The sequence below is a fragment of the Plecotus auritus genome, assembly GCF_963455305.1.
Source record: "Plecotus auritus genome assembly, chromosome: 3".
Lineage (NCBI taxonomy): Eukaryota > Metazoa > Chordata > Mammalia > Chiroptera > Vespertilionidae > Plecotus > Plecotus auritus.
The window spans coordinates 159,138,332-159,165,283 of NC_137772.1; the positions used below are offsets into that span (position 1 = coordinate 159,138,332).

A 26,952-nucleotide genomic window follows, 5' to 3' on the forward strand; every position below is an offset into this window, starting at 1 on the left:
ATTCCTGTGAATTACAAATAAAAAGATCAAAAAGAAAAAATTAAGAAAAAAAAGTTTTAAATTAAAACATCTTCATTTATTTTGTCATTTACCTTTTCTTTCTATGTTTCATAAAAAATATTTAAAAATTCTAGTCATACCTGACTTTGTCGGACAAGTGAATCTCTCTGAAATAACGCCTCCACAACTGCTTTTTCACTAGCATTAAGAGCCTATTAAAAAAATATTAAAGGTAGGGAAAAAAAAAAGATCTAAGAATATTATTTCAACAGGAAGGTAAAAACATGTCTGAAATAAAGATATTCAACCACCATAAACATTTTACTATACAGCAAACTGGTATAGTTTTCTAAGAAAAGTTCTTGTAAATAAATTTCAAACTGCTATATCAATGTGTGGCTGCTTTTACTTGATATTTTAGTTCTTTACCTTTACTTGGAGTTTAAAATATCTATTTTCCCCAAAGATATTGTTTTAGGGGAAAATAAAATACAGAACAAAATGAAACAAACAAACAAAAAAGCATAATAAAGAGATGGATTCAGTCATGTGACATGTTAGAAAATTAACATCTAGAAACTTAAAAATCTATTATTCTACACAGCAGAAATTGACAGGTGATAAAACTTAACAATCCAAGGCTCTTAAGATCAACTTTAAGGACAACTGGACAAAAATATGTGTAAGTAATATTAAACAGTGTATTAAAAGGATAATAGTCCAGCTGTTGTGGCTCAGTGATTGAGCATCAACCCATGCACCAAGAGGTCACTGGTTCGATTCCCAATCAGGGCACATGCCAGGATTTTGGGCTCAATCCCCAGCAGAGGACATGCAGGAGGCAGCTGATCGATGATGTGTTTCTCTCTCATGGATGTTTCTATCTCTCCCTCCCTCTCCCTTCCTCTCTCTCTAAAACACCAATAAAAAAAAACCATATTTTTTAGAAAAGGATAATATGTAGTGATGGAACCTATAATCAATCTTATTCAAAGATTCAAGGAGAAAAGCCATAGGAACATCTGGATAGATGACAAACTGTCATTTGATAAAGATTATCTTCATAAATTACAAATAGAAGAATATTTTCCAATATGATAGACTACTATCTAGCTAAAGCCTAGAGCAACTATTACACTTAACTCTAAAACCAGAAAAAAACAATCCACAAAAACCTAAGTAGTAGTAAATACAGAAGAAGAGTCCAAGTTGTCACTATTTTTAGTTAATAGGATTGCCTACCAGAAAACCAAGACAATCAGTGGAGAACTACTAAAACTAATAAGTTCATTAAATAGCCACAAGTAAGATAAATAATCTTCCTAGACATGTATACCACTTGGTTGGCATAAAATAAGTATCTGCAGAAAAAAATTAATTAAAAGATTGAGAAAGCAACAAATGAACAAAAAAATAAACAAAAATTCATAAACAGACAACAGTATAGTGGTTACCAGAGGGAAGGGGGTGGGGAATAGTAAAAGGTAAAGGGGGTCAAGTATATGGAGACTGAAGATGATTTGACTTTGGATGGTGGGCACACAATGCAGTATCAGATGATGTATCACAGAAATGCACACTTGAAATCTATAGAATCTTATTAATGAACTAGAGGCCCGGTGCACGAAATTCGTGCACAGGGGTGTGTGTCCCTCAGCCCAGCCTGCACCCTCTCCAATCTGGTACCCCTTGAGGGATGTCCGACTGCCTGTTTAGGCCCGATCCTGGTATTGGGCCTAAAAGGGCAGTCAGACATCCCTCTCACAATCCAGGATTGCTGGCTCCCAACTGCTCACCTGCCTGCCTTCCTGATTGCCCCTAACCGCTTCTGCCTGACAGCCTGATCACCCCCTAACCACTCCCCTGCCAGCCTGATTGATGCCTAACTGCTCCCCTGCCAGCCTGTTTGCCCCTAACTGCCCTCCCCTGCAGGCTTGGTCACCCCTAACTGCCCTCCCCTGCAGGCCTGGTCACCCCTAACTGCCCTCCCCTGCAGGCCTGGTACCCCCCAATTGCTCTCCCCTGCAGGCCTGGTCGCCCACAACTGCCCTCCCTTGCAGGCCTGGTCCCTCCCAACTGCCCTCCCCTGCTGGCCATCTTGTGGCAGCCATCTTGTGTCCACATGGGGGCAGGATCTTTGACCACATGGGAGCAGCCATCTTGTATGTTGGAGTGATGGTCAATCTGCATATTACTCTTTTATTAGATAGGATAGAGGCCTGGTGCATGGGTGGGGGCCAGCTGGTTTGCCCTGAAGGGTGTCCCGGATCAGGGTGGAGGTTCTCTTGGGGCATGGGGTAGCCTGGGCGAGGGGCCTGTGGTGGTTTGCAGGCTGGCCACGCCCCCTGGCAACCCAAGCAGAGGCCCTGGTATCTGGGGTTTATTTATCTTCTACAATTGAAACTTTGTAGCCTGGAGCGGAGCCAAGCCTTCTGCTTGCTCCGTGGTGGCAGCCATTTCTCTTGGGATTTATGTATCTTCTATAATTGAAACTCTGTAGCCTTAAGCGAGGCCTGGGCAGAAAGTTTGGCTTCCTCCATTGCCGGGGGCAACCCTATCTCCTTGTCTTTCCAGCTCCATGGCTGCCACCATTTCTGTTTGGGTTTATGTATCTTCTATCAGTGAAACTTTGTAGCCTTGAATGGAGGCGTAGGCCGGCAAGGGCAGCGGAAAGCTTGGCTTCCTCCATTGCCGGGAAAACCCAAGCCTCCCTCCTGCTCTCTGTGGCTGTAGCCATCTTGGTTGGGTTTATTTGCATATTCGCTCCTGATTGGCTGGTGGGCGTAGCGGAGTGATGGTTAATTTGCATATTGCTCTTTTATTAGATAGGATGTCACCCAATAATTTTAGTTTAAAAAGTTAAATTAAAATGAAGGGTCCCGGGTTCGATTCCAGTCAAGGACATATGCCCGGGTTGAAGGCTCAATTCCTAGTAGGGGGTGTGCAGGAGGCAGCCGATCAATGATTCTCTCTCATCATTGATGTTTCTATCTCTCTCCCTTCCTCTCTGAAATCAATAAAAATGTATTAAAAAAATTTTTTTAAAACCTTAAAAACAAAAAAGAGTGCTTGAAAGCCAAAAAGTAAGTAAGTAAGTAAGTAAATAAATAAATAAAGAGTGAAAAGATAGTAAAAAATATTTTAGGTGAAAAGGCAGATTAACAGGCCTGAAAGAATCCTATCTAATAAAGAGGGAATATGCTAATTGACTCTCACGCCGTCGCAAAGATGGTGGCACCCACAGCCAATAAGGAGGGATATGCTAATTGACTGCCCCGCCCTCAAAGATGGTGGTGCCCACAGCCAATAAGGAGGGAATATGCTAATTGACTGCCATGCCCTCAAAGATGGTGGTACCCACAGCCAATAAGGAGGGAATATGCTAATTGACTGTTACGCCTTCAAAGATGACAGCACCTACAGCCTCAAGATGGCGGCGCCCAGTCCCCTCAGCCCCGCTGGGGCACCTGCCTCCAGAGTCCCCCAGACCCCTCAGCCCCCCAGCTGCCCAGGGCCGTCCCAAGGCGCAGGCAAGCCTCGGCTGTCAGCTGCCCAGCCGCCCAGGGTTGGCCCGAGGTGCTGGCAAGCTTTGGATGGCTGCTGCCCAGCTGCCCAGGGCCTCCCGAGGCTCAGGTAACCAGGGCTGGCTGAGGCTTGCGCTGCCGGCAGTGGCTGCAGCAGAGGTGTGATGGGGGCGTCGATTCCCTTGATCGCCAGGTCGCCTCCCGCCCCTGAGGGCTCCTGGTCTGTGAGAGGGGACAGGCCAGGCTGAGGGACCCCCACTTCCAATGCATGAATTTTCATGTACCAGGCCTCTAGTTTATTATAAAAATGTGTACTTATTTTCTCCTTTTTTCACTATAGTTGCTTCAAACATGAATTACTTTTGTAATCAGAAAATAAAACGTAATTAAACCCCAGAGAGCATCTGGTCTTTATGGTTTTAAAGACATATTTTTACCAAGCCTTCAAAGAACAGGTAATTCCTACATTCCTCAAACAGCACAAAAAATGATGGAAGATTTATTCACTTGTCATGGAGAGCTAACACAATCCTAGATACCAAAACTGAATGAGGGCAAGTCACAAAATAAAGACAATATATTTGGGAAAGTTCTAAATAAAATATTAACTAAGAAAATGTAGTAGTATATTAAGGAATATATCATGATGCTTGTTTATTCTATTTGAGGATAATTCAATATTAGGAAAACTGTTAATGCAAGCTATTATAATTATAAATTAAAACATAACCATAGCTGAAACCGGTTTGGCTCAGTGGATAGAGCGTCAGCCTGCGGACTGAAGGGTCCCGGGTTCGATTCCGGTCAAGGGCATGTACCTTGGTTGCGGGCACATCTCCAGTGGGAGGTGTGCAGGAGGCAGCTGATCAATGTTTCTAACTCTCTATCCCTCTCCCTTCCTCTCTGTAAAAAATCAATAAAATATATTAAAAAAAAAACAACATAACCATAGAAGCTAAAAATTAGCTATAGAAGCTAATAAATTAAAGCAGATATTATAGAAGCTAAAGAAAACATTTGACTGCATTCAACATCTATCCCAACTCTTAGCTAGTTAGGAAAAAAAAATCCTTAATCTGTAGTAAAACAAAGTCAGGAATACTAACTGATATAATTGTATGGATGCTCCTAGTCAATGGAATAAAGAAGGAAAAGAAGTAAGAAATTAGGAAGGATTAAGGAAAACTATTTGTAAATTACTGCCAATATAGAAAGCCCAATAAAATCAATGAAAAACTCACTAGAGCTAATAAAAGCTCAAAAAAATGGCCAATTATAACTAATTATAAGATGTAATAGGAAAGAGAATCCATTTACAATAGGATTTACATAGACTTTCATAAAGAGCACAAATCTATATAAACTATATAAGATCTAAATAACTGGGGAGACATGCAATGATCATAAACAGGAAAATTCAACATAAAAATGTCATTTCTCCTCAAATTAATTTACAAATTCAATATTACTGCAATAAATATCCAAATTAACTTTTAAAAAAATGGAAATTGTAATGTTCACCTGGAAAAAAAAGTGTGCAAAAATAACCAAATATGTTTTTTAAAATGAAGGAGACTAACCATCTGAGATAGCAAAATTTCTGAGCTAGAGTGACTCAGGTGAATAGTATCGCCTTTCAAATGAATCAATCAGTAAAACAGGAAAGATCCATGCATAAATATGATAAATATATTTGTTTGATAAATGGCATTGGGATAAATGACTTTCCGTATGAAAAAGTTAAATCCCTTACTTCTTCTTTTTTAAAAAAAATATATTTTTATGATTTCAGAGAGGAAGGGAGAGGGAGGGAGAATCATTGATGGGCTGTCTCCTGCATGCCTCCACTGGGGATCGAGCCCACAACTTGGGCATGTGCACTGACTGGGAATTGAACCGGGACCTACTGGTTCATAGGTCAACGCTCAACCACTAAGCCGTGCCAGCTGGGCTAAATCCTTTGCTTTTTCAGAGGCAAAGTTACTCCAGATGAATCCAAGAGCTTATTATCCTATCTAATAAAAGAGTAATATGCAAATTGACCGTACCTCCACTACACACACAGGCCATGCCCACCAGCCACGCCTACCAGCCAATCAGGAGGAAATATGCAAATAAACCCAACCAAGATAATTGCAGCCACAGAGAGCAGGAGGGAGGCTTGGGTTTCCCTGGCAATGGAGGAAGCCAAGCTTTCTGCCTGCCCTTGCCGGCCCAGGCCTCCACTCAATGCTACAAAGTTTCAATTATAGAAGATAAATAAATCCCAACAGAAATGGCAGCAGCCAGGGAGCTGGAGAGAGCAGGAGGCTAGGGTTGCCACGGCGATGGAGGAAGCCAAGCTTCTGCAGCCCTGGCCTGCTTTGGCCTCCGCTTAAGGCTACAAAGTTTCAATTATAGAAGATACATAAATCCCAACAGAAATGGCTGCTGCCATGAGTGAGCAGAAGGCTTGGCTCTGCTCCAGGCTGCCCCCATGTGGTCAAAGATCCTGCCCCCATGTGGACACAAGATGGCCACCACAAGATGGCCAGCAGGGGAGGGCAGTTGGGAGGAACCAGGTCTGCAAGGGAGGGCAGTTGTGGGAGATCAGGCCAGCAGGGGAGGGCAGTTGGGAGGGACCAGGCCTGCAAGGGAGGGCAGTTGGGGGCGATTAAGCCTTCTGGGGAGGGCAGTTAGGGGTGACCCGGCCAGCAGAAAAGGGAAGTTGGGGGTGACTGGGTCTGCAGGGAAGGGCAGTTGGGGGGGACCCAGGCGTGCAGGGGAGGGCAGTTAAGAGTGACCAGGCCTGCAGGGGAAGGCAGTTAGGGGCAAACAGGCTGGCAGGGGAGCAATTAGGCATCAATCAGGCTGGCAGGGGAGTGGTTAGGGGGTGATCAGGCTGTCAGGCAGAAGCGGTTAGGGGCAATCAGGAAGGCAGTTGGGAGCCAGCAGTCCTGGGGGTCCCAGATTGAAGAGGGTGCAGGCTGGGCTGAGGGGCACCCCACCCCGTGCACGAATTTCATGCACCAGGCCTCTAGTATAGAAAATAAGATTTAGGTCTGGAAGAAAACATTGGAAAATATTTTTTTAAATAAATAGCAAAAGTCTTTTTTAACAAGACAGAAGATAGTGAATGACAGAGGAAAATATGACAAATGTGATCAGTTAGATATGGAAATGTCAGCTTTACAAAGACCCCTTAAACAAAGTTAAAAGACAAGTGACAGAAAGGTGATGATTATCTTTAATATATACAAGGATAGAATTTCTAGGAAAACAAGCTAAGGATATGAATATAGAATTTATATAATATAAATCCTTAAGAATGACAAATACCCCACCTCACCACTAATGGTCAATGATTATATACCTTAAAATAATGAGGTACCTTCCCTCCAATTGGCAAATTCAAATAATTACTATCAGAATAAACATTTTCACACACTGTGAGAGTGTATGTAAATTGGTACATTCCATTATGAAGGTAATATAACAATCTCTAACAAACTTTGATCCAACAATTTCACTTCTAGAAATATAGAAAATACTCAAATACAGAGATAAGTATGAAGAAGAATGTTCATTGCATTATTGATTGCTATGGCAAAAAATACTGGAAACAACCTATATATATCTAGCTGAATGTCTGAAAATATTATAGTACATTTGTGCTCTGATATACTACAAAAAAATAAGGTAAATGTAAGTAAACTGACATGAAAAGCAACTAAAAATATTGATAAATAAAAACTCCCAATATAATGTACAAATTAAATCATACCATATGTTAAAAAAAATCTGTATGAATGGAGTCTGGGAGACTAGATAAAAGCTACTGCCATAATCCCTGCAAAAGATTATGATGGCTTCAGGCTGAAGTGGTGGCAACAGAAACAGAGATGAGTGGTCACAGTTGGGACTAAAGAGACAGAAGAGAGTCAACAAGACTTGATCATGGATCACATTTTGGAGAGGAGACAGAGACCAGGATCTACACTCTTGCTACTCCGAGTGCAGTATGCAGAACAACAGCATCAGCATCACCTGGGAGCTTTATTAAAAAGGCAGAGCTGCTCTAGCCGGTTTGGCTCTGGGGATAGAGCATCAGCCTGCGGAATGAAGGGTCCTGGGTTCGATTCCAGTCAAGGGCACAGGCCTGGGTTCCGGGCTTGATCCCCTGTAGGGGGCTTGCAGGAGGCAGCTGATCAATGATTCTCTCTCACCATTGATGTTTCTATCTCTCTCTCCCTCGCCCTTCCTCTCTGAAATCAATAAAAATATATTTTTTTAAAAAATGCAGAACGTATGCCCTGACCAGTGTAGCTCAGTTGGTTGGATGTCCCGTGCACCAAAAGGTTGCCAGTTCAATTCCCAGGCAGGACACATGGCTTGGAGTTGCAGGCTCAATCCTTGGTAGAGGGTTGTGCAGGAGGCAACCGATCCACATTTCTCTCTTTGCTTCTCCCTTACTCTCTAAAAAAAAAAACTTTTTAAAAAAAATGCAGAACTTAGGTCCCACACCAGAACTAGTGAATCAGAATCTACATTTTAACAAGATACCCAGGTGACTCATGTACACAAAACAGTTTGAGAAGTACTGATTTAGAGAACATTCAGGTTCCTTGGAAAACTGGTTATGGTGCTGTCCAGTGAAAGACAAAATTGGGCCCTAACTGGTTTGGCTCAGTGGATAGAGCATCGGCCTGTGGACTGAAAGGTCCCAGGTTTAATTCCGGACAAGGGCATGTGCCTTGGTTGCTGGCACATCCCCAGTAGGTGTGCAGGAGGCAGCTGATCAATGTTTCTCTCATTGATGTTTCTAACTCTCTATCCCTCTCCCTTCCTCTCTATAAAAAATCAATAAAATATATTAAAAAAAAAAAAAAGAAAGACAAAATTGGGCTTGGCTTTTGGCAAGTTTGAGTTATGATGCTTGAATAGAAAAGAGTAGACTAGATTAAAGTAGAATAAAAAAAAAGTTGCTTGCTCTTGAAGAGGAGCAGTTTATAAGTTCCCCTGAGTCTACTAGGAGGCAGAAAAGAAAAATATGGGGAAACTATTTATAGAATGAAAAACAGAGCCAGGGGACACATTCCTTTCAGGCTCTATCTTCTTTCTGCTTGGAGTCAAGAAAGGAATACATTCCAGCACTACTGAGGAGTCCGCACAATTTAACTTGATACCCTTGCTAGGAACCAAGTCACTGAATCCTGCAACACTTAACCCAGATTGTGTAAAAAATAAGCCCTTGTGCCGAAACCGGTTTGGCTCAGTGGATAGAGCGTCGGCCTGCGGACTGAAGGGTCCCAGGTTCGATTCCGGTCAAGGGCATGTACCTTGGTTGCGGGCACATCCCCAGTGGGAGGTGTGCAGGAGGCAGCTGATGGATGTTTCTCTCTCATCCATGTTTCTGGCTCTCTCTCCCTCTCCTCTCTCTTCCTCTCTGTAAAAAAATAAATAAAAAAAAAAAAAAATAAGCCCTTGAGCTTCTGCTGAACAGCCTGAGGGGCAACCTCTCTTAAATTTTCTAAAAGTTCAATGTTTGATAGAGAAGACAGTGAAACATGGCCCTCTTCACCTTTGAGGGCCCTGTCTGAAGGAAGAGATCTCTAGAGCATCACAGTGGCTCTTTTCAAGAGTTAACAAAGCATTTCACAGTGAAACTCTCATCTTTATCTTTTTTAAAAAACCCAAAACAATCACAACAAAAAAGCAAACTATGTTTGTATATATCCTATGTAATAAAAGGGTAATATGCAAATCAATTGAACAGTGGAACGACTGGTGGCTATGACACGCACTGTGCAGGCAGGCAGGCAGGCCAAGCAGTTAGGGGTGATCAGGCAGGCGAGTGGTTAGGAGCCAGCGGTCCCAGATTGCAAGAGGGATGTCCGACTGCCAGTTTAGGCCCGATCCCCGAGGGGTCCCAGACTGTGAGAATGCGCAGCCGGGCTGAGGATCCCCTGCTCCCACACACAAATTTCATGCACTGGGCCTCTAGTGTATGTATAAAAATGCACAGAAAAATGTCTGGTAGGCTACAATAATACCAAACTCTTAGACTGAACAGTAAGAGAAATAAAGTGGACTTTTACCTTTTATTCTATAATATAAGTAAATATTTGATTATTTTATCTTTTACTATATCTTTTATTTACTTGAAAAAATTTTTAAATGAAGAAACTCAAAAATCAAATTCTACTATTAAAAACATTTTAATTTTTAAGCATATATGAAGAAAAAATTAATATAAAACTTACAGTAACTGCAAACATATTTTCATCTTCTAAGGCAGACTGTATCCTGTCTCTGGGAAAAAATAACACAAAATTTCACATAAGTATATAAAATTACCTTTTAAGCTATATGCATGCACAAACCTACAATCAAAAGTGGGTTTCAATTACCTTAGCCATCATGCTTTAAACACAAGATGCAAGTAGTAAATGCCTTCTGAATTTTACCCGAATAAAACTGATATTTCTTAAAAATACACCCTACAGCAAGCATATCAAACTCACGGCCCAATGAATATTTTTGCAGCCCAGCCAATATAACGGTATATAAGAAACGTTTTAATAAAAATTTCGTAACTTAATTTTTACAATATCCTGTTACACATAATTATTAATTAACGAACTACAATGTTCGCTAATGACTGATTACTATAATCGTGTTGCATTCATTTCCCTTATGCACCTTACGCGCAGGCGCACCATTTCTCTCCACTAATACTAGCAGCGAATGTTTTAGCAGCCAATTGCCACATCATTAGCCTTGGACTGACTTGTTTGTTGCGCGCAACAGGAAATATTTCGTTTTCGGAGAACAGGAAAAATAGGTTTACTTGCATTACGCTTATTAATTTGTGCAGTTATTCAGTGTCTGGTAAGTTAATGTTCAATAAAAATATTAATTTTTATTAAAATGTTCTATTATTTTATGTTAACAATTATTCATTTATTTCAGCCCTTTGTATTCAGCATGTCTCTATTGAAATAAAACCTACGTTTCTATGAAAATTGAAGCTTTTGTTTTTTTGCGGCCCACATAAACTTAAACCTTGTTTATTTGGCCCATGTTAGCTTTTGAGTTTGACATGCTTACCCTATAGTCTTTAACAACTACTTGCTAATGCATACACCTAACTTTTGAACATAATGTTTTCACATGGTAAAAATAAAATTATGATTTTCTTTCAAGATTTTCTCACAAGGATGAGAAAGTAACAGAATGAATCGAAACCACTGAGCATCTGAGGGAAGGAAAATTTGGTTTACTTCTTTCAAACATCCACATTACATAAATCCTCTTTCAGTTTTTTCTTTTAATCTGTCCTCTCCCAAGTATTACAGTATTTTTAGCACTTTCCTTAAATCTTTATACATATTCAATTTTTAGTAGCCACCAGCTTTCTGATCTGATATTCACCTCCTCCCTAACTCACTCCTAACAACTAAGGCATCAGAAATGATAAGCATAAAGAATAGCAGAACCTATTCCCAAACACATCCTACCCTAACTTTTAAATTAATATCCCTGTTGGTTTGTGTTTATTTTATTCATGACTTGTACACCACTTTACCTGTACAAAGAAGCTAGCAGCCTCCACGTGACCATCTCCTGTTGAAGAAGCCAGAGCATACTGGCTGTTTTTGAAAATTTTTGAAGACCAGGTGTTGCTCGGTTCACTATTTTACTCAGTATATTCACCTGGATTATAAACACAGACATAAGGAAGTTTTCTATAATCCTGAATAACAACTTTGTATTCTTCAAGTACATTGTGCTAAAACTAATTACATAACTAGTAATGTATGTACATAATTATATTATAAATATGTCCTGCCTATCTATGGTCTTTTTTAACTGAATGTAATATAACATTTCCACTAGAAATGGCCTTAAAGTAAGGTGTGTTTATGTGAGTATATATGTAAAAGTTTAACATAACCTAGACTCAACAAGAACAGCTGTGGGTACATTTTTTTCTCTCTGTATACTACCCAGAAGATAAGCTAAATCTAACCTACACCTAACAAAATCATAACATGAACCAATTGAGTAGCAATGAAAATTAAAAATAAGATATCTTCAAATTATGTCTGATAAATTTATACCATATAACAAATCAAGAAAAACGTTTGCTTAAGATTGGCACCAAAACAATGCCTTTTCTAGCCAAAACTTCAAAGTAAGTCCCTCCTTGTTCTAAACAGTTCTTAACCTTTTTGGGACTGAGGCAAGTGTGAAAAACTAATGAAAGGTATGCATGTTCTCTCCAGAAACACACACAAAATTTGTTTATCAGGAGGTTTAAGTACTCTGGATAAAGGCAACCTTTCTCAAAGGTATTGATGAGCTGGCACAATAAGAGTACCCCTTATCTTATCAAAGGGAATAAAGAAACATGATTATTCTCATTCAAAACTTGAAGAACCACCACAACAGGTTTCCCTCCCTTTGAAAAGTATTCACAAAGTAATGTTACTTCTGTCTTAACGCCAGTTTTTAATAAAAGTGTTATCTATACTCTCATTCATTACATTCTTTTTTCCTTTTCATTGAATTTATTGGGGTGACACTGGTTAACAAAATTATATAGGTTTTAGGTGCACAATTCCACAATATATCATCTGTTCACTATATTGTGTGTTCACCAGCAAGTCTCCTTCCATTACCATTTATTTCCTCTACTGGAGGCCCGGTACACGAAATTCGTGCACTTGGAGGGGGGGGGTCCCCTCAGCCCGGCCTGCACCCTCTCACAGTCCGGGAGCCCTCAGGGGATGTCTGACTGACGGCTTAGGCCCGCTCCCCATGGATGTCAGTTGGACATCCTTAGTGCTGCCGCAGAGGCAGGAGAGGCTCCCGCCACTGCTGCTGCGCTCGCCAGCCCTGAGCCCAGCTTCTGGCTGAACAGCACTCACCCTATGGGAGTGCACTGACCACCAGGGGGCAGCTCCTGCGTTGAGCATCTGCCCCCTGGTGGTCAGTGCATGCCATAGTAACCTGTCGTTCCACCATTCAGTCCATTTGCATATTAGCCTTTTATTATATAGGATACCATCCTCCACCTCCCCCCAACCCCTACCCTCAGCAATCACCACTGTTGTCTGTCAGTATCCCTGAGTTTTCTTTTTCTCAATCCCCCCAACACTCTTGTCTCTTTATGGCATGATAGGCTTTTAACACTGAATACTACTCTATTGTTTGGATGTACCACAGTTGATTTATCCATTCACCTACTGCAGGGGTGGGGAATGTCCAGCCTGCTACGGACCGTATAAGGCCCGCGAAATTATTTGGTCTGGCCTTACCAAGGCAACTGCAGGTGGGACTCAAAATTCAATAAATCTAGGAGTTTTAATAGCAGCATAAATTTATATTAAGTTAATTTATATTAAGTGAATGATGTTATAAATATCCAATTAGCCCTTGTCAGAAAAAAGGTTCCCTATCCCTAACATACTGAATGGCATCTTGGTTGATTCCAAATTAAGCCAATCCTATATAATAAAACCCTAAAATGCAAATGGACCAAACAGCGGAACGACCAGTCACTATGATGCGCACTGACCACCACGGGGCAGACACTCAACGCAGGAGCTGTCCCCTAGTGGTCAGTGCGCTCCCACAGGGGGAGCACTGCTCAGCCAGAAGCTGGGCTCACAGCTGGCAAGCCTCTCCCGTCTCCTTGGCAGCACTAAGGACCCCTCGGGGGATGTCCGCCTGCCAGCTTAGGCCCACTCCGCGGAGTGGACCTAAGCCGGCAGGCGGACATCCCCCGAGGGGTCCCGATCTGTAAGAGGGCTCAGGCCAGGTTCAGGCGACCCCCCACCCAGTGCATGAATGTCGTGCACCAGGCCTCTACTTATGAATAAAGCTGCTACAAACATCTATATGCAGGTTTTTGTGTAAATATAAATTTGTAACTTACTTGAGTAAATACCAGAGTATGAACATTGGATCGTATGCTAACAGTACGCTTAGATTTGTAAGAAACTGTCTTCTAAAGTGGCTGTACTATTTTGCATTCCCACTATCAATGAATGAGAGTTCCTGCTGCTTTACATCCTTGCCAGCATCTGGTAGTTGTTAGCGTTTTGGATTCTTGCCCATACCAATAGTACTGTGCCATCTCATTGTTTTAATTTGCAATTTCCTAGGGACATCTAATGTTGAATATCTTTCGAGATGCTATTTGTCACCTGTATATGTTCTCTGATGAGGTGACTATTAACATGTTTTGTCTATTTTTTAATTGGATTGCTCATTTTCTTATTATTCTGTTTTAAGAGTTCTTTATATATTTTATTTTATTATTTTATTTTAGCTAATCATCACCTGAGGATATTTTTTCCATTGATTTTCAGATAGAGTGGAAGGGAGAGGGAGACACACAGAGAGAGAAACATCACTGTGAGAAAAACACACTGACTGGTTGCCAGGGATCGAGCCTGCAACTAAGGTACGTGCCTTTGACCAGAATTGAACCTATGTCCCTTCGTTGATTGCTCTATCCACTGAACCAAACTGGCTAGGGCTAAGAGTTCTTTCTTTATTTTAGATTTTCCTTTTTTAAAGCAGCAGAATCCCTTTTTTTTTTTTTTTTTTAATATATTTTATTGATTTTTTACAGAGAGGAAGGGAGAGGGATAGAGAGTTAGAAACATCGATGAGAGAGAAACATCGATCAGCTGCCTCCTGCACACCCCCTACTGGGGACGTGCCCGCAACCAAGGTACATGCCCTTGACCGGAATCGAACCTGGGATCTTTCAGTCCGCAGGCTGACGCTCTATCCACTGAGCCAAACCGGTTTCGGCCAGCAGAATCCCTTTGTCTCCAAAATAAATCTTATATGGACCCTCAGTATGTAAAAAGCAGAGCTACTTTGGCTGATGTGCCAACCATGCCATCCCTGCCATTATACCTAAGACATCTCCTTTAAATAACACATAGAAATTCACAAGTTGATGCTGTTCAAAAAACAAAACAAAAACTAAGCATACTGAAGTTTGACCAACAATGGAGTAAATTAACATACCTGAACACTACAAATGTTTTCATATTCTTCTACAAGGTCAAAAACTGTAGTTGAAGAGTGCTTCAAAAAAGACTGCAGGAAATCAGAAAACATACTCATGGATGCTAGAACACATTAAAAAGAAAAGGAATAAAAAACATTAAATGAAATACTTCTAGGTAATTGCTTGAAAACTTAAAAACATAGCTATGAGTCTTTTTTTTTACTGCAATATGTTTTAAAAAATTGTAATTGTGGTAAAATACATAAAAAATTTACCATCATAACCATTTTTAAGTGTATAGTTCAGTGGCACTAAGTTCATTCACACTGATGTGCTACCATCATCACCATCCATTCACAGAACTCCTTTCATCTTGTAAAACTAAAAAAACTCAGAATAGTCAAAACAACCCTAACAAAGAAGAACAAAGCTAGAGGCATCACACTTCCTGATTTCAAACTATTCTACAAGGCTAGAGTAATCAAAACAGTATGGTACTGGCATAAAAGCAGACACACAGACCAATTGAAACAGAATAGAGACTCCAGAAATAAACTCCCACATATATAATCGACTAATATTTGACAAAGGAGTCAAGAATACTCAATGGGAAAAGGATAGTCTTTTCAATAAATGGTATTGGGAAAACTGAATATCCACATGCAGAAAAATAATATTGAACCCCTATTCTACACCACTCATACAAATGATTAAAAATAAATTAAAGACTTAAACATAAGACCTGAAAACGTACAACTTCTGGAAAAAAATATAGGGAAAAAGCTTCTGTCATTAGTCTTGGAAGTAATATTTTGGATATGACACCAAAAGCACAAGCAACAAAAGCAAAAATCAAGTGAGACTATATCAAACTAAAAAGTTCTGCACAACAAAAGAAACAATCCTATATAATAAAGAGGTAATATGCAAATTAGCCCTCACAAGATGGCTGCCTACAACCAGGCCCGCAGTGGGGGTTAGTGAGGGACAACCACACGACTGAACAAGCAGGCTGTGTGGGGCGACCAGGCCGGCAGGGGCGTTAGTGAGGGACAACCAAACAACTGAACAAGCAGGCTGTGTGGGGCGACCAGGCCGGCAGGGGGGTTAGTGAGGGACAACCAAACAACTGAACAAGCAGGCTGTGTGGGGCGACCAGGCCGGCAGGGGGGGTGCAGTTGGGGACGACCAGGCCAGAAGTGGGAGGCAGTTAGGGGCAACCAGGCCGGCAGAGGGGTGCAGTTGGGGGTGACCAGGCCAGAAGTGGGGGGCAGTTAGGGGCAACCAGGCCGGCAGAGGGGGGCAGTTGGGGCCAACCAGGCCGGCAGGGGGGGGGAGTAAAGGGTGACCAGGTCGGTAGGGGGTGGGGGGGCAGTTAGGAGCAACCAGGTCGGCGGGGAGGGGGCAGTTGAGGGCAACCTGGCTGTCAGCGGGGGTCAGTTAGGGGCAATAAGGCTGGTGGCGGGGGGCAGTTAGGGGCAACCAGGCAGGCAGGCAGGTGAGCGATTAGGAGCCAGTGTTCCAGGATTGTGAGGGATGTCCGATGTCCCGGGGATCGGGCCTAAATCGACAGTCGGACATCCCCCTGGATTGGAGAGGGTGCAGGCTGGGCTAAGGGACCTCCCCCGCCACCCCCCGTGCACGAATTTCATGCACCAGGCCTCTAGTTAATAAAATAAAAAGGCAACCTACGGAGTGGGAAAAAATATTTATGAACCATATACCTGATAAGGAGTTAATCTCTAAAAATATATAGCATTTGCATGCTAGCTTATGATGATGATAAAATTGCAAAGAACTTATAGGATAGCCCTAACCGGTTTGGCTCAGTGGATAGAGCGTCGGCCTGTGGACTGAAGGGCCCCAGGTTCGGTTCCAGTCAAGGGCATATACCTTGGTTGCAGGCACATCCCCAGTAGGGGGTGTGCAAGAGGCAGCTGATGGATGTTTCTCTCTCATTGATGTTTCTAACTCTCTATCCCTCTCCCTTCCTCTCTGTAAAAAATCAATAAAATATATTTAAAAAAAAAAAAAGAACTTATAGGATAATGTGTAGATATAGAGACACTAAAAGCAAAAATTTTCCCCAAAAGGGAATGGTAATAACTAACCTAAAACTAGAAAGGTCTCAAGACTATTTGAAAAAACAACATCAACATCCAGGCCAAAGCACATGTCAGCAGTGTTAGATAAAACTAAACCTAAAGAAAAAGAGAAGCTCTTTCAACAGTACAAATAAGAATAAAAATATCAGAGACCTGTCTACTAATAAGCTAACAGGCTGCTCTTTACACTGAAGGATAAAATGGCAAGATGCTGCTCCAACTGAGAACTAAGGTGAAGTTTCAAACTTCTTGAGCTACTACATCAATTGGCTTAGCCATTAGCAGAGCTAATTAGCTCAACAAAAAAAATATTTAATGATGACATTCAGGAACAGGAGAGGATAGCTTCCTTGACCTTAGTAAAGTGACAAGCTAGCTACCCGTTGTTACAAAGCTCAAAGCCATTTACCAGCTTCTCCAGGATCATCCTCACGTAACATCACAGCACTGAGAGTTACGTCCTCTGTTACACCATGGGGCTCTATGTTTGTGAAGAGCCCTGAACGCTGTGCTGAGAATGCAGCGGTCCAATTACTGTCGTCCAGATTAGTTACCTTATAAAAAAGGAAGATTAAAAAAAAGGAATGGAGTTATTGCCATTGAGTGAATAAAGACATTAATAGTTACATTTTTTAAAACATTATGTATATTTTCCATTTTCAAAAGATAGCCATGGGGGCTATTTTGTTAAGGGAAGTGTGGCTTTTTAAAATTGCTTTCTTCTTTGTACTACTCGAGCTTAAAAAAAAAAAAAAAAAAAAAAGCCAAAAGAGATTATATCTTGTAATATTTAAGCTGATATAAGTAGGTAAGTAAGGAATTCCTACCGCTCTAAGTTCACATTAATTTTTTACTTTGGGGAAATTGTACTGGACAAATGACCCAGCTTCTTCAACAAATAAATGGTAATTTAAAAAAAAAGATGAGGGAGCCCTAGCCGGCGCAGCTCAGTGGATAGAGCGTCGGCCTGCAGACTGAAGGGTCCTGGGTTCAATTCCAGTCAAGGGCATGTACCTTGGTTGCGGGCACATCCCCAGTGGGGGGTGCGCAGGAGGCAGCTGATCGATGTTCCTCTCTCATCGATGTTTCTAACTCTCTCTCCCTCTCCCTTCCTCTCTGTAAAAAATCAATAAAATATATTAAAAAAAAAAAAAAAAAGAATGAGGGAGATGCCCAGCCAGCGTGGCTCAGTGGTTGAGCATCGACCTATGAATCAGGAGGTCAAGGTTCAATTCCCAGTTAGAGCACATGCCTGGGTTGCTGGCTCAATCCCCAATATGGGGTGTGCAGGAAGCAGCCGATCAATGATTCTCTCTCATCATTGATGTGTCTATCTCTTTCTCCCTGTCCCTTCCTCTCTGAAACAAAAGAAAAAAAAAAAGATGAGGGAGAAACTTAAGAGATTTAAAAGATATCAAGCAAATGCAATATGGTGACCTTGTTTGGTTCCTAATTTGAACCAACCAACTTAAAAAAAAAATTGACACAACTGAGGAAATGTGAACACTTAATGAACATATATTAAAAATATAAAGTACATATGTGAAATGATAAAGAAATTAGTCTCTATATGTTTGGGGGAGGTTTAAATGTTAGAGATATTGTAGGTTTAGTTCCAGACTACTGCAATAAAGTGAGTCACATAAATTTTGGGGTTTCTCAGTATATATAAATCATGTTTACACTATACCGTAGTCTATTATGTGTGCAATAGCAGTATGTCTAAAAAATAATGCACATACCTTAACAAAAAATACTTTATTGCTAAAAAATGCTAATCATCTGTGCTTTCAGTAAGTCATTATTTTTTGCTGGTGGAGGGTCTTGCCTTCAATTTGTAAAAAAAATGCAGTATCTGTGAAGCACAATACATTGATGTATGACCTGTATGTATTGTGTTTATGTTACAGAAAGTGTCCCTCTGTCTCAGAGGTATGTACTGAAGTATTTACGAATGAAAATCCCAGTCAGTACACAACACCCTTTCAGTGCACAGGACAATGGTTATGAAATCTGAGAGTTGTAAAGTAATATAGGGGAAATTCCATGGGTATAGATGAAACAAGATCAGCCATATATTGTTAACTGTTGAAAGAGGAATGAGCACATGGGGGCTTATGCTACTACTAGGAACCCAGTGCACGAAATTCGTGCACATTAAAAGGGAATGAATTAGAGGAAGTATTTTAATATTGCTATTTGCCCTTTCTCTATAATAGAAGTGTCAGAGATGAAAGAAAATTAGTAAAATGTATATGAAAATCTTCCACCTGTCAGAGTCTAGGGTGTGCCACGGGAACCAGAGTCAAGTCCCCGCCCACCCACGTGTGCCTCAAAATAGCGAGAGACCCAGACCCGGCTGGCCCCACCCCCATCAAGTCCCACCAGGTAGGGGGGCACGGCCTTGGGTCGCCTGGCCTGGTGCCAGGGCGGGGGCATTGGCCTGAGGCCCCCCGTCAAGCCCTGCATGGTGGGGGGCACGGCCTCAGGTCCCCTGGACCTGTGCTGGGGGCGTGGCCTAAGGTCCTCCATCAAGCCCTGCTGGGCAGGGGGTACGGCCTGAGGTCCCCTGTCAAGCCCCACCAGGCAAGGGGTACAGCCTCAGGTCCCTGCTGATTGCTCATTAAGGCTGTTATAGGAACTCGGCCTCCGCTGTGGGCGCAGCCATCTTGTATTACAGGATCCCGCCTCTGCTGTGGGCGCAGCCATCTTGTGTTATGGAATCCCTGCCTCTGCTGTGGGCACAGCCATCTTGTTATGGCATGATGGTCAATTTGCACATTCCCTCTTTATTAGATAGGAGGATTCTATTTTTGGATATATTTTAAAAGATCCATAATAAAGTTGTTATTTTAATCCTTACTTCAGGACATTTCCATTGATTTTTAGAGCAAGAGAAACACCAATGTGAGTGAGAAACATCTACTGATTGCCTCCTGCACTCACCCGGACTGGGATTGGGATTGAACCCGAGACCTTTCAATGTACAGGATGATGCTCCTACCAACTGAGTCACACTGGCCAGGTCCATAAAAAACTTTTTAAAAATTCACCTTTATTTAAAATCCAGGCATAAGCAATAATAAAACTATACCTTTAAATAAGTCTCCCAAGGAAAATGCTAAAGATGGGTGGTGAAACCATATATATTCATGAGTCAGTAACTACGGGCTGAGGAGAACTCAGTTTTAGCTATTAGAGACTGATTAATAGTTCACTCCCTTCTGAGTACTTATCATCATTAGTGTAAGGATCAAGTGAAATCTTACACAGCAATGACATTTTGCATTCAGAAAAATACTTTGCTCCGCAACCAAATCTTGGTAAGCAAATATATGGTAAAATTAATGTAGAAATTGTACTTCCTTCAAGCAACCTACATATCCAAGGCCACCTCTTATAGCCAATATTGCAACTGGCAAAACAAATCAAGAAAATACATTTGACTGCACAATAATTCCTAAACATGTTTTAATAATCAATACACACCTTATTCTACCCTTGCCTTTAAGAGAGTAACAATTTTACTATTAATATTGCATCTCTGAAGCCAGTAAATAATAAAAGTCATCTTTTGCTTAAATACAGAGGCAGTCAATTCACTCATGTTTTTTTAAATCCTCACCTGAGGAAATGCTTAGAGAGAGGAAGGGGGGCGGGCGGGGAAACATCGACATGAGAGAAAAACATCTACCGGGTGTCCCCCTCCACAACCCCTGAATGTGCCCCAACCGGGGATCAAAACACACAACCCAGGTATGTGCCCTGACTGCGAATCAACCAGCAACCTTTTGGTGCACAGGATGATGCTCAACCAACTGAGATACTCCAGCTGGGTCACTCAGGTTTTTAAGTACAATAAGATAAATCTTGCTGTACCAGTTACATAAGCAGAGTAAATTGTTCAAAGACCAGATCATTGTTACACTCTATAAATCCACAAGACTATAATAAACATTTTAAAGATCAAGTTAACCTTCTAAGTCAAAGACAGGTTTAACAAGCAAAACCGCTCTTCAGAAAACACCAGATTTAGACAATTTCACGTGTGTGTAAAATTTGTGCCTTTTTAATAAGCACAGAGCCAAATACAGATGAATTGTTTTTATCTCGTTTTTGGAATTAAATGTGCCTACTAAGTCCTCTACTCTCCCAACAAAACTCTTTTCTGTTTTTATCTTTCTTCCTAGTGAGATATAATTCTTTTTTTTTTCTGTAGTATTTTAAACTAGGTCAAGTCATTCTATAGCACAGTTTATATGACATTTCTTCTGCTATTTTAAATACTGTACCATAGTGATTCCTAAAGAGCATCATATCATACTTTTATGAAAGGGAGAAAATTTCAGTTTTATTTTTCAACATACCATAGATAGATTTCCCAATAACCCTGAAGACTGTGTAAACCGGGGAGACCTCCCTCCAGTTCCAAGAATGCAGGAAACATCTGGCTGCCTGAGAAAGCTTCGGTTTGGTGGAGTAACTACAAACAAGAAGTTAGTGAGAAGAATCCAGAGTGCATAAGCATTGATCATGAAAACAGAACAAGCAAACAAACAATAAAGAACAAATAATATTCAGTTTTCAATTACTTCAATTATAACCAAATAAATACTTTACATATTCATTTCCATATGAAGAATCTAACTTATTTTGGTAATATTGAGCCCATCAAGAAAAATTTTACTGCAAACAGTGATGCTTTCATTATAGCATAACTGAGCAGTAAAAAAGAACACGAATGAGTCAATGGATTCTTCATATTCTAATTTTATAAAATAGCACACTGCAGAGGCAGTATAGTGTAGAGGGCATGACCTTTGGAGTAAGCAGATCATTATTTGAATTTCGGTTCCATTACTTAACATACTTACTTGGCTATGTTATCAGCATTAATTAACTTCTCCAAGTCTCACTTTCAGTTGTGGCAAAATAGAGATAGTACCTACATCATAGTTATTGTGTACTTATGTAAAACAGAGTTACAAATAGCCACTGCAATCATTATTATTTGTTCTTAATTATTGATATTTCAACCAAATATAATTTATGTATATCGTAAGTGTTAGCTAATACTACTACCACTACTATTAAATGCTTTATAAGCAAAAAAATCTTACAAGGCAGTCGAAATGAGCTGGGAGTTCGAGGGGTAACCTGGTTTCTTGGAGTGGTATTGGCAAAAGTTTCATCTTGGGATGCCCGAACTATAGGAAGTTAAGAAAAATTTTCCATGTACAAAATACACCATTAAAGTTAGAGTTAACCATGTTTACACTATACAAAATATACGAATACATTTTTCAAGGACAAGGGATTTATGTCTACCATGTTTTCTATGCAAAGAGTAAATAATCCTCGCTACCATTTAAGTTCTCAGATATCAGTCTTAGATTACTGCACACTGAACTAAGAGTTCTTAGTCACATTTCAAATTAAAAAAAAGATATCTAATCTCAGCAGAAGCTAATCACAGTATGAGTTAGCAGTAAAATGGAATATCCTTATTTTCAGGGAGACATAAATCTTAATCTCACTGAATTTCAGCATATTTACCAAATAATATATCTGAGGAGTCAAAAAACTAATTTTTGCAGCATTTTATTATTATAGCTAGTGTTTAATACCTCTCATAATAAGAAAATTCTATAATCCTGATCCCAAACATGCTGCAATTTTAATAATGATACTTAAAATGCAAAGGATACTTAAAACTCTTTTTTGAGCACTCTGTTTCCGTGCAGTCCGTGTCACCTCTGCCTCCCGGATCACAGGGGATGGCATCTCTCCAAAGCCACTCCTAAAACAGCATAACCAAGCTTATGTGAATGAAATGAGGATGTAGCATTTGCACAGAACTTTATCATCATGATTGAAGCAAAGGATCCTGAGTCAGTCAAGGTATATAGATCATCGCAGTAGCTACGTCTTTGCTTTTTGTGGTTGTTAATTCTCACCTGAGGATATATTTTTTCCCCACTGATTTTTAGAGAGTGGAAGGGAGGAAGGGAGCAGGAGGAGAGAAACATTGATGTGTGAAAGACACATTGATTGGTTGCCTCCCACACATGCCCCAACTGGGGCCAGGGATTGAACCGGCAACCGAGGTAGGTGCCCTTGACTGGAACTGAATCCATGACCCTTCAGTGCACAAGGACTGAACCTGCAACCAAGGGAATTGAACCCTTCGGAGCACAGGCCAACGCTCTAACCACTTAGCTATCTTGGCCATGGCTCATCTTTGCTCTTTTTTATTTTTTTTTAAATATATTTTATTGATTTGTTACAGAGAGGAAGGAAGAGGGATAGAGAGTTAGAAACATCGATGGGAGAGAAACATCGATCAGCTGCCTCCTGCACACCTCCCACTGGGGATGTGCCCGCAACCAAGGTACATGCCCTTGACCGGAATCGAACCTGGGACCCTTCAGTCCGCAGGCTGACGCTCTATCCACTGAGCCAAGCCGGTTAGGGCTCATCTTTGCTCTTTTTGTTGACAATGCCCTTCCAGTTCTAAATCCTGCTTATCCCTCAAAGTCCTGCTTAAATTTTACCTGCACAGACTTCTTGGCTTTCTAGCACGCAGTACATTTTCTCCTTTGCAATTATTTCAACACTTGGAATGAGCTTTTCCTTCACTTAAAACCTTCAGATAACTACTGCTGGCTTATAGAATCAAGTCCAAATTTCCTTCCATGGTTTTTACAATCTGAACCCAGCTGACCAATTTCAACCTTATATTCAGCCACAAACATCACCCCCATACAAATATAAACATGTGACCATTTAGCTACATAAAGCATGCACTTTCATACCCATACACCTTTGTACATGCTTCTTTTACAGAGGTGGCCCCCTTGGTCTACCTGGTGCACACTTCCTCACCAAACAGCCTCCAGGAGTCTGGAGACTTCCAGATCCAGGTGGCAACTTGGTTCTTCTATTAATAGCTTCCTAACTTTGACCACCTTCCTTAACCTCTTTTAGTCCAGTGTTATCTATGAGAAGAGGATCATAGAAAGAAACCAAGATGGTGGCATAGGTAAACACCTAAACTGCGGCCTCGCACAACAATTTCAAAACTACAACTAAAAGACAAAACGGACATCATCCAGAACCACAGGAAGGCTGGCTGAATGGAAATTCTACAACTAGAAGGAAAGAGAAAAGCACACTGAGACTCAGAGGAGCTGCAGGAGGCAGAGGTACTGAGACGCACGTGCGAAGAGGGCTGGCAGCTGAGTGCGCAGCTGGCTTTCTCAAGCGGGAGGGAGACAAAAGCTCCCAACTGCGCTGAACTCCAGTTCCGGGCGAGACTCTGGGGACCCAGACTCATTCGGGGAGAAAATGGACTGTCTGGCAGCGGGCGAAACTCGAGGGCAGCTTTCTCTCAGAGGTACTTGCAGCGATTACCACGGGACACTGAGACACAGGGGCCTATTAGGGCAGGGCTGACGGGAAACCAATGCTGTCTGCTCCACCCTGAGACTCCGCCCCATTCAAGCTGAGTACAGAGGCTTTTGCAAATCTTCTCCCATAAGGATGTCTCCAGCACAAAAGTTCTCCCAGTGTAGACAAGCTAATCCTCACAGCCAATTGGCCTGGAGGTCAATTCCTCCCAGTGATACCAACAACAATCAAGACTTAACTACAACAAGACTGTGCACACAGCCCACAAAGGGGTGCACCAAGAGTGTCCACCTCAGGTAACTGGGGAGGCCGACCCACTGGGCCATATAGGACACCTAGCACACAAAGCCACTCTATCAACTCAGGGAAGCAGCGAAAAAGTGGAGACAAAGAAACAGATCACAAACGAAAGAAATGGAGGAAAGCAAATGACTGGATATAGAGTTCAAAACCACGGTTATAAGGTTTTTCAAGATTTTTCTAGAAAAGGCCGATAAATTTAGCGAGACCCTTGAGGATATGAAAAAGGACCAACTAGAAATTAAGCATACACTGACTGAAATAAAAAATAGTATACAGAGATCTAACAGTAGATTAGAGGATCACAAGAATCAAGTCAAAGATCTGAAATACAAAGAAGCAAAAACACCCAACCGGAAAAGCAAAAGAAAAAAAGAATCCAAAAATATGAAGATAGTGTAAAGAGCCTCTGGGACAACTTCAAGCGTATCAACATCCAAATTATGGGGGTGCCAGAAGAGAGAGAGCAAGATACTGAAAACCTATTTGAAGAAATAATGACCGAAAACTTCCCCCACTTGGTGAAAGAAATAGACTTACAAGTCCAGGAAGCGCACAGAACCCCAAACAAAAGGAATCCAAAGAGGACCACACCAAGACACATAATAATTAAAATGCCAAGAGCAAAAGACAAAGAGAGAATATTAAAAGCAGCAAGAGAAAAACAGTTAGTTACCTACAAGGGAGCACCCATATGACTGTCAGTGGATTTCTCAACAGAAACTATGCAGGCCAGACGGGAGTGGCAAGAAATACTCAAAGTGATGGATAGCAAGAACCTACAACCAAGATTACTCTACCCAGCAAAGCTATCATTCAGAATTAAAGGGCAGATAGAGCTTCACAGATAAGAAAAAGCTAAAGGAGTTCATCACCACCAAACCAGTATTACATGAAATGCTGAAAGGTATTCTTTAAGAAGAGGAAGAAGAAAAAAAAGGTAAAGATAAAAAAATTATGAACAACAAATACATATCTATCAACAAGTGAATCTAAAAATCAAGTGAATAAAAAATCTGATGAACAGAATAATCTGGTGAATATAATAGAATCAGGGGCATAGAAAGGGAGTGGACTGACAATTCTCGGGGGAAAGGGGTGTGGGAGGTGCGGAAAGAGACTGGACAAAAATCGTACACCTATGGATGAGGACAGTGCGGGGGGGTAAGGGGAGAGGGTGGGGTGGGAACCGGGTGGAGGGGAGCTATGGAGGAAAAAAGAGGAACAATTGTAATAATCTGAACAATAAAGATTTATTAAATTTAAAAAAATCTCAGACATCTCACATAGCAGTATTTTCACCAATATATTGCCTAGGCAAGGGAAACAAAGGAGAAAAATAAACAAATTGGACTACATCAAACTAAAGAGCTTCTGCACAGCAAAAGAAGCCACCAACAAAATGAAAAGGGAATCCACTGTATGGGAGAACTTAACAACAAAACAAAAAGAAGAAGAAGAAGAGGATCATAGCATCTATCCTCACAGGGCTGTTATGAAAATTACATTAGCTAATAATATATTTGAAGTGTTTAAGGCATTCAACCTTTGGCTACTATTATTATTCAGAGACCCACTGGTTACCGCCATTGAGAGGTCTTCATGATACCGCCCGTGACAGGGCGACTTAATTGCTGCATTTCTTTTCCCACAGAGCAGTACAAAACTGCTTGTACTGCTTGGTTGTCTCCTCCACTACAGACCTAATTCCCCGAAGGCCAAAACCTTGAACAACATCTTTGTCAAGGCGGCTAGCTTAGTGTCACGATCAGAGGAAAACTCCAGTCCATCACTATCTGATGCTGTAACTTGTAATCTGAAAGTCTGAGATGAGATTCCTAGTTCTGTTACTGACTGGCTTTGTGATCTCGGGCCGGTCATTGGGCATCTCGCATGCAGAGCCACCTTCACCCCGCCCACCCCAGGAGCCGAAAAGTGCTCGGCAAAGGCGCAGAATAGACGGCAGAGCCGCCGCGGGATTAGCTTTCTCCGTATCCCTCTCCCACCCAAGCGGTCCTTCCTCCATCAGCTGCAGTCCCCCAGCCCGGGAAAGAGTCCTAGGGTCAGCCCGGGCCCTGCTTGGTTTCGTTCCGCCAACAAGCAGGAGGGACGAGTCTCCGAGCTCAAGCAGTCCCCACCAGAACTGACCTGTCCATGGATACAGCCTTCTCAACCCAGAACCTTGTTAATTGTATTTCAGCTCAGCTACCGCGTTTCAGCCTTCCCGCTCTCCGGAAGCAAACCCTTCGACCCGGAAGAATGTTCGGGCTGTGTCGCCTCGGAGAAGAGAGGGGGCGGGGGGATGGGGCAGAAACGACTGCGAGCTCTGAGGCAACTTCCGCCTACAGGCTCAAACCCTATCTGCGCAGGCGCGAAGGTGTGTCAGTGGGGGCGGGGCTAGCCGGACAGGGGCGGGGCTAGTCTGGCAGGGTTGAGCGCGCTGCGGTGCGGCCACTTGGCCTGACTGGCGTTTGTGGGCGTGATCGAGGCGCCTGGTTATCCTACTGGGAAATTTGACTTATACTGATAGTTTAGAAAAAACGTGAAGTCATTTCCTGGTATTTCCTGCGAGAAAGAGCCTAGAGTTGGAATACAGACG

The 26,952-nt window shown here is 41.6% G+C and overlaps 1 protein-coding gene across 2 annotated transcripts in view; it reads right to left on the reverse strand.

The window, feature by feature from the left end:
* Positions 1 to 26,607, reverse strand: part of NUP107 (nucleoporin 107) — a 50,709-nt gene extending 24,102 nt beyond the window's left edge. Inside the window, exons 1-9 of one of the 2 annotated variants that reach the window (XM_080659548.1) lie at positions 26,502 to 26,607; positions 22,352 to 22,443; positions 21,764 to 21,850; positions 21,011 to 21,126; positions 17,053 to 17,197; positions 14,556 to 14,659; positions 11,092 to 11,219; positions 9,767 to 9,815; positions 141 to 212 (exon numbers count right to left, since the gene is read on the reverse strand). In XM_080659548.1, coding sequence (XP_080515674.1) covers positions 141 to 212; positions 9,767 to 9,815; positions 11,092 to 11,219; positions 14,556 to 14,659; positions 17,053 to 17,197; positions 21,011 to 21,126; positions 21,764 to 21,850; positions 22,352 to 22,443; positions 26,502 to 26,509 — 801 coding nt within the window. In that variant the 5' untranslated portion in view covers positions 26,510 to 26,607. Of the gene's footprint in view, positions 1 to 140; positions 213 to 9,766; positions 9,816 to 11,091; positions 11,220 to 14,555; positions 14,660 to 17,052; positions 17,198 to 21,010; positions 21,127 to 21,763; positions 21,851 to 22,351; positions 22,444 to 26,501 lie in introns of those variants that run through there. The other variant, XM_080659549.1, reaches the window with a different exon arrangement.
* Positions 26,608 to 26,952: the final 345 nt, after the last annotated feature.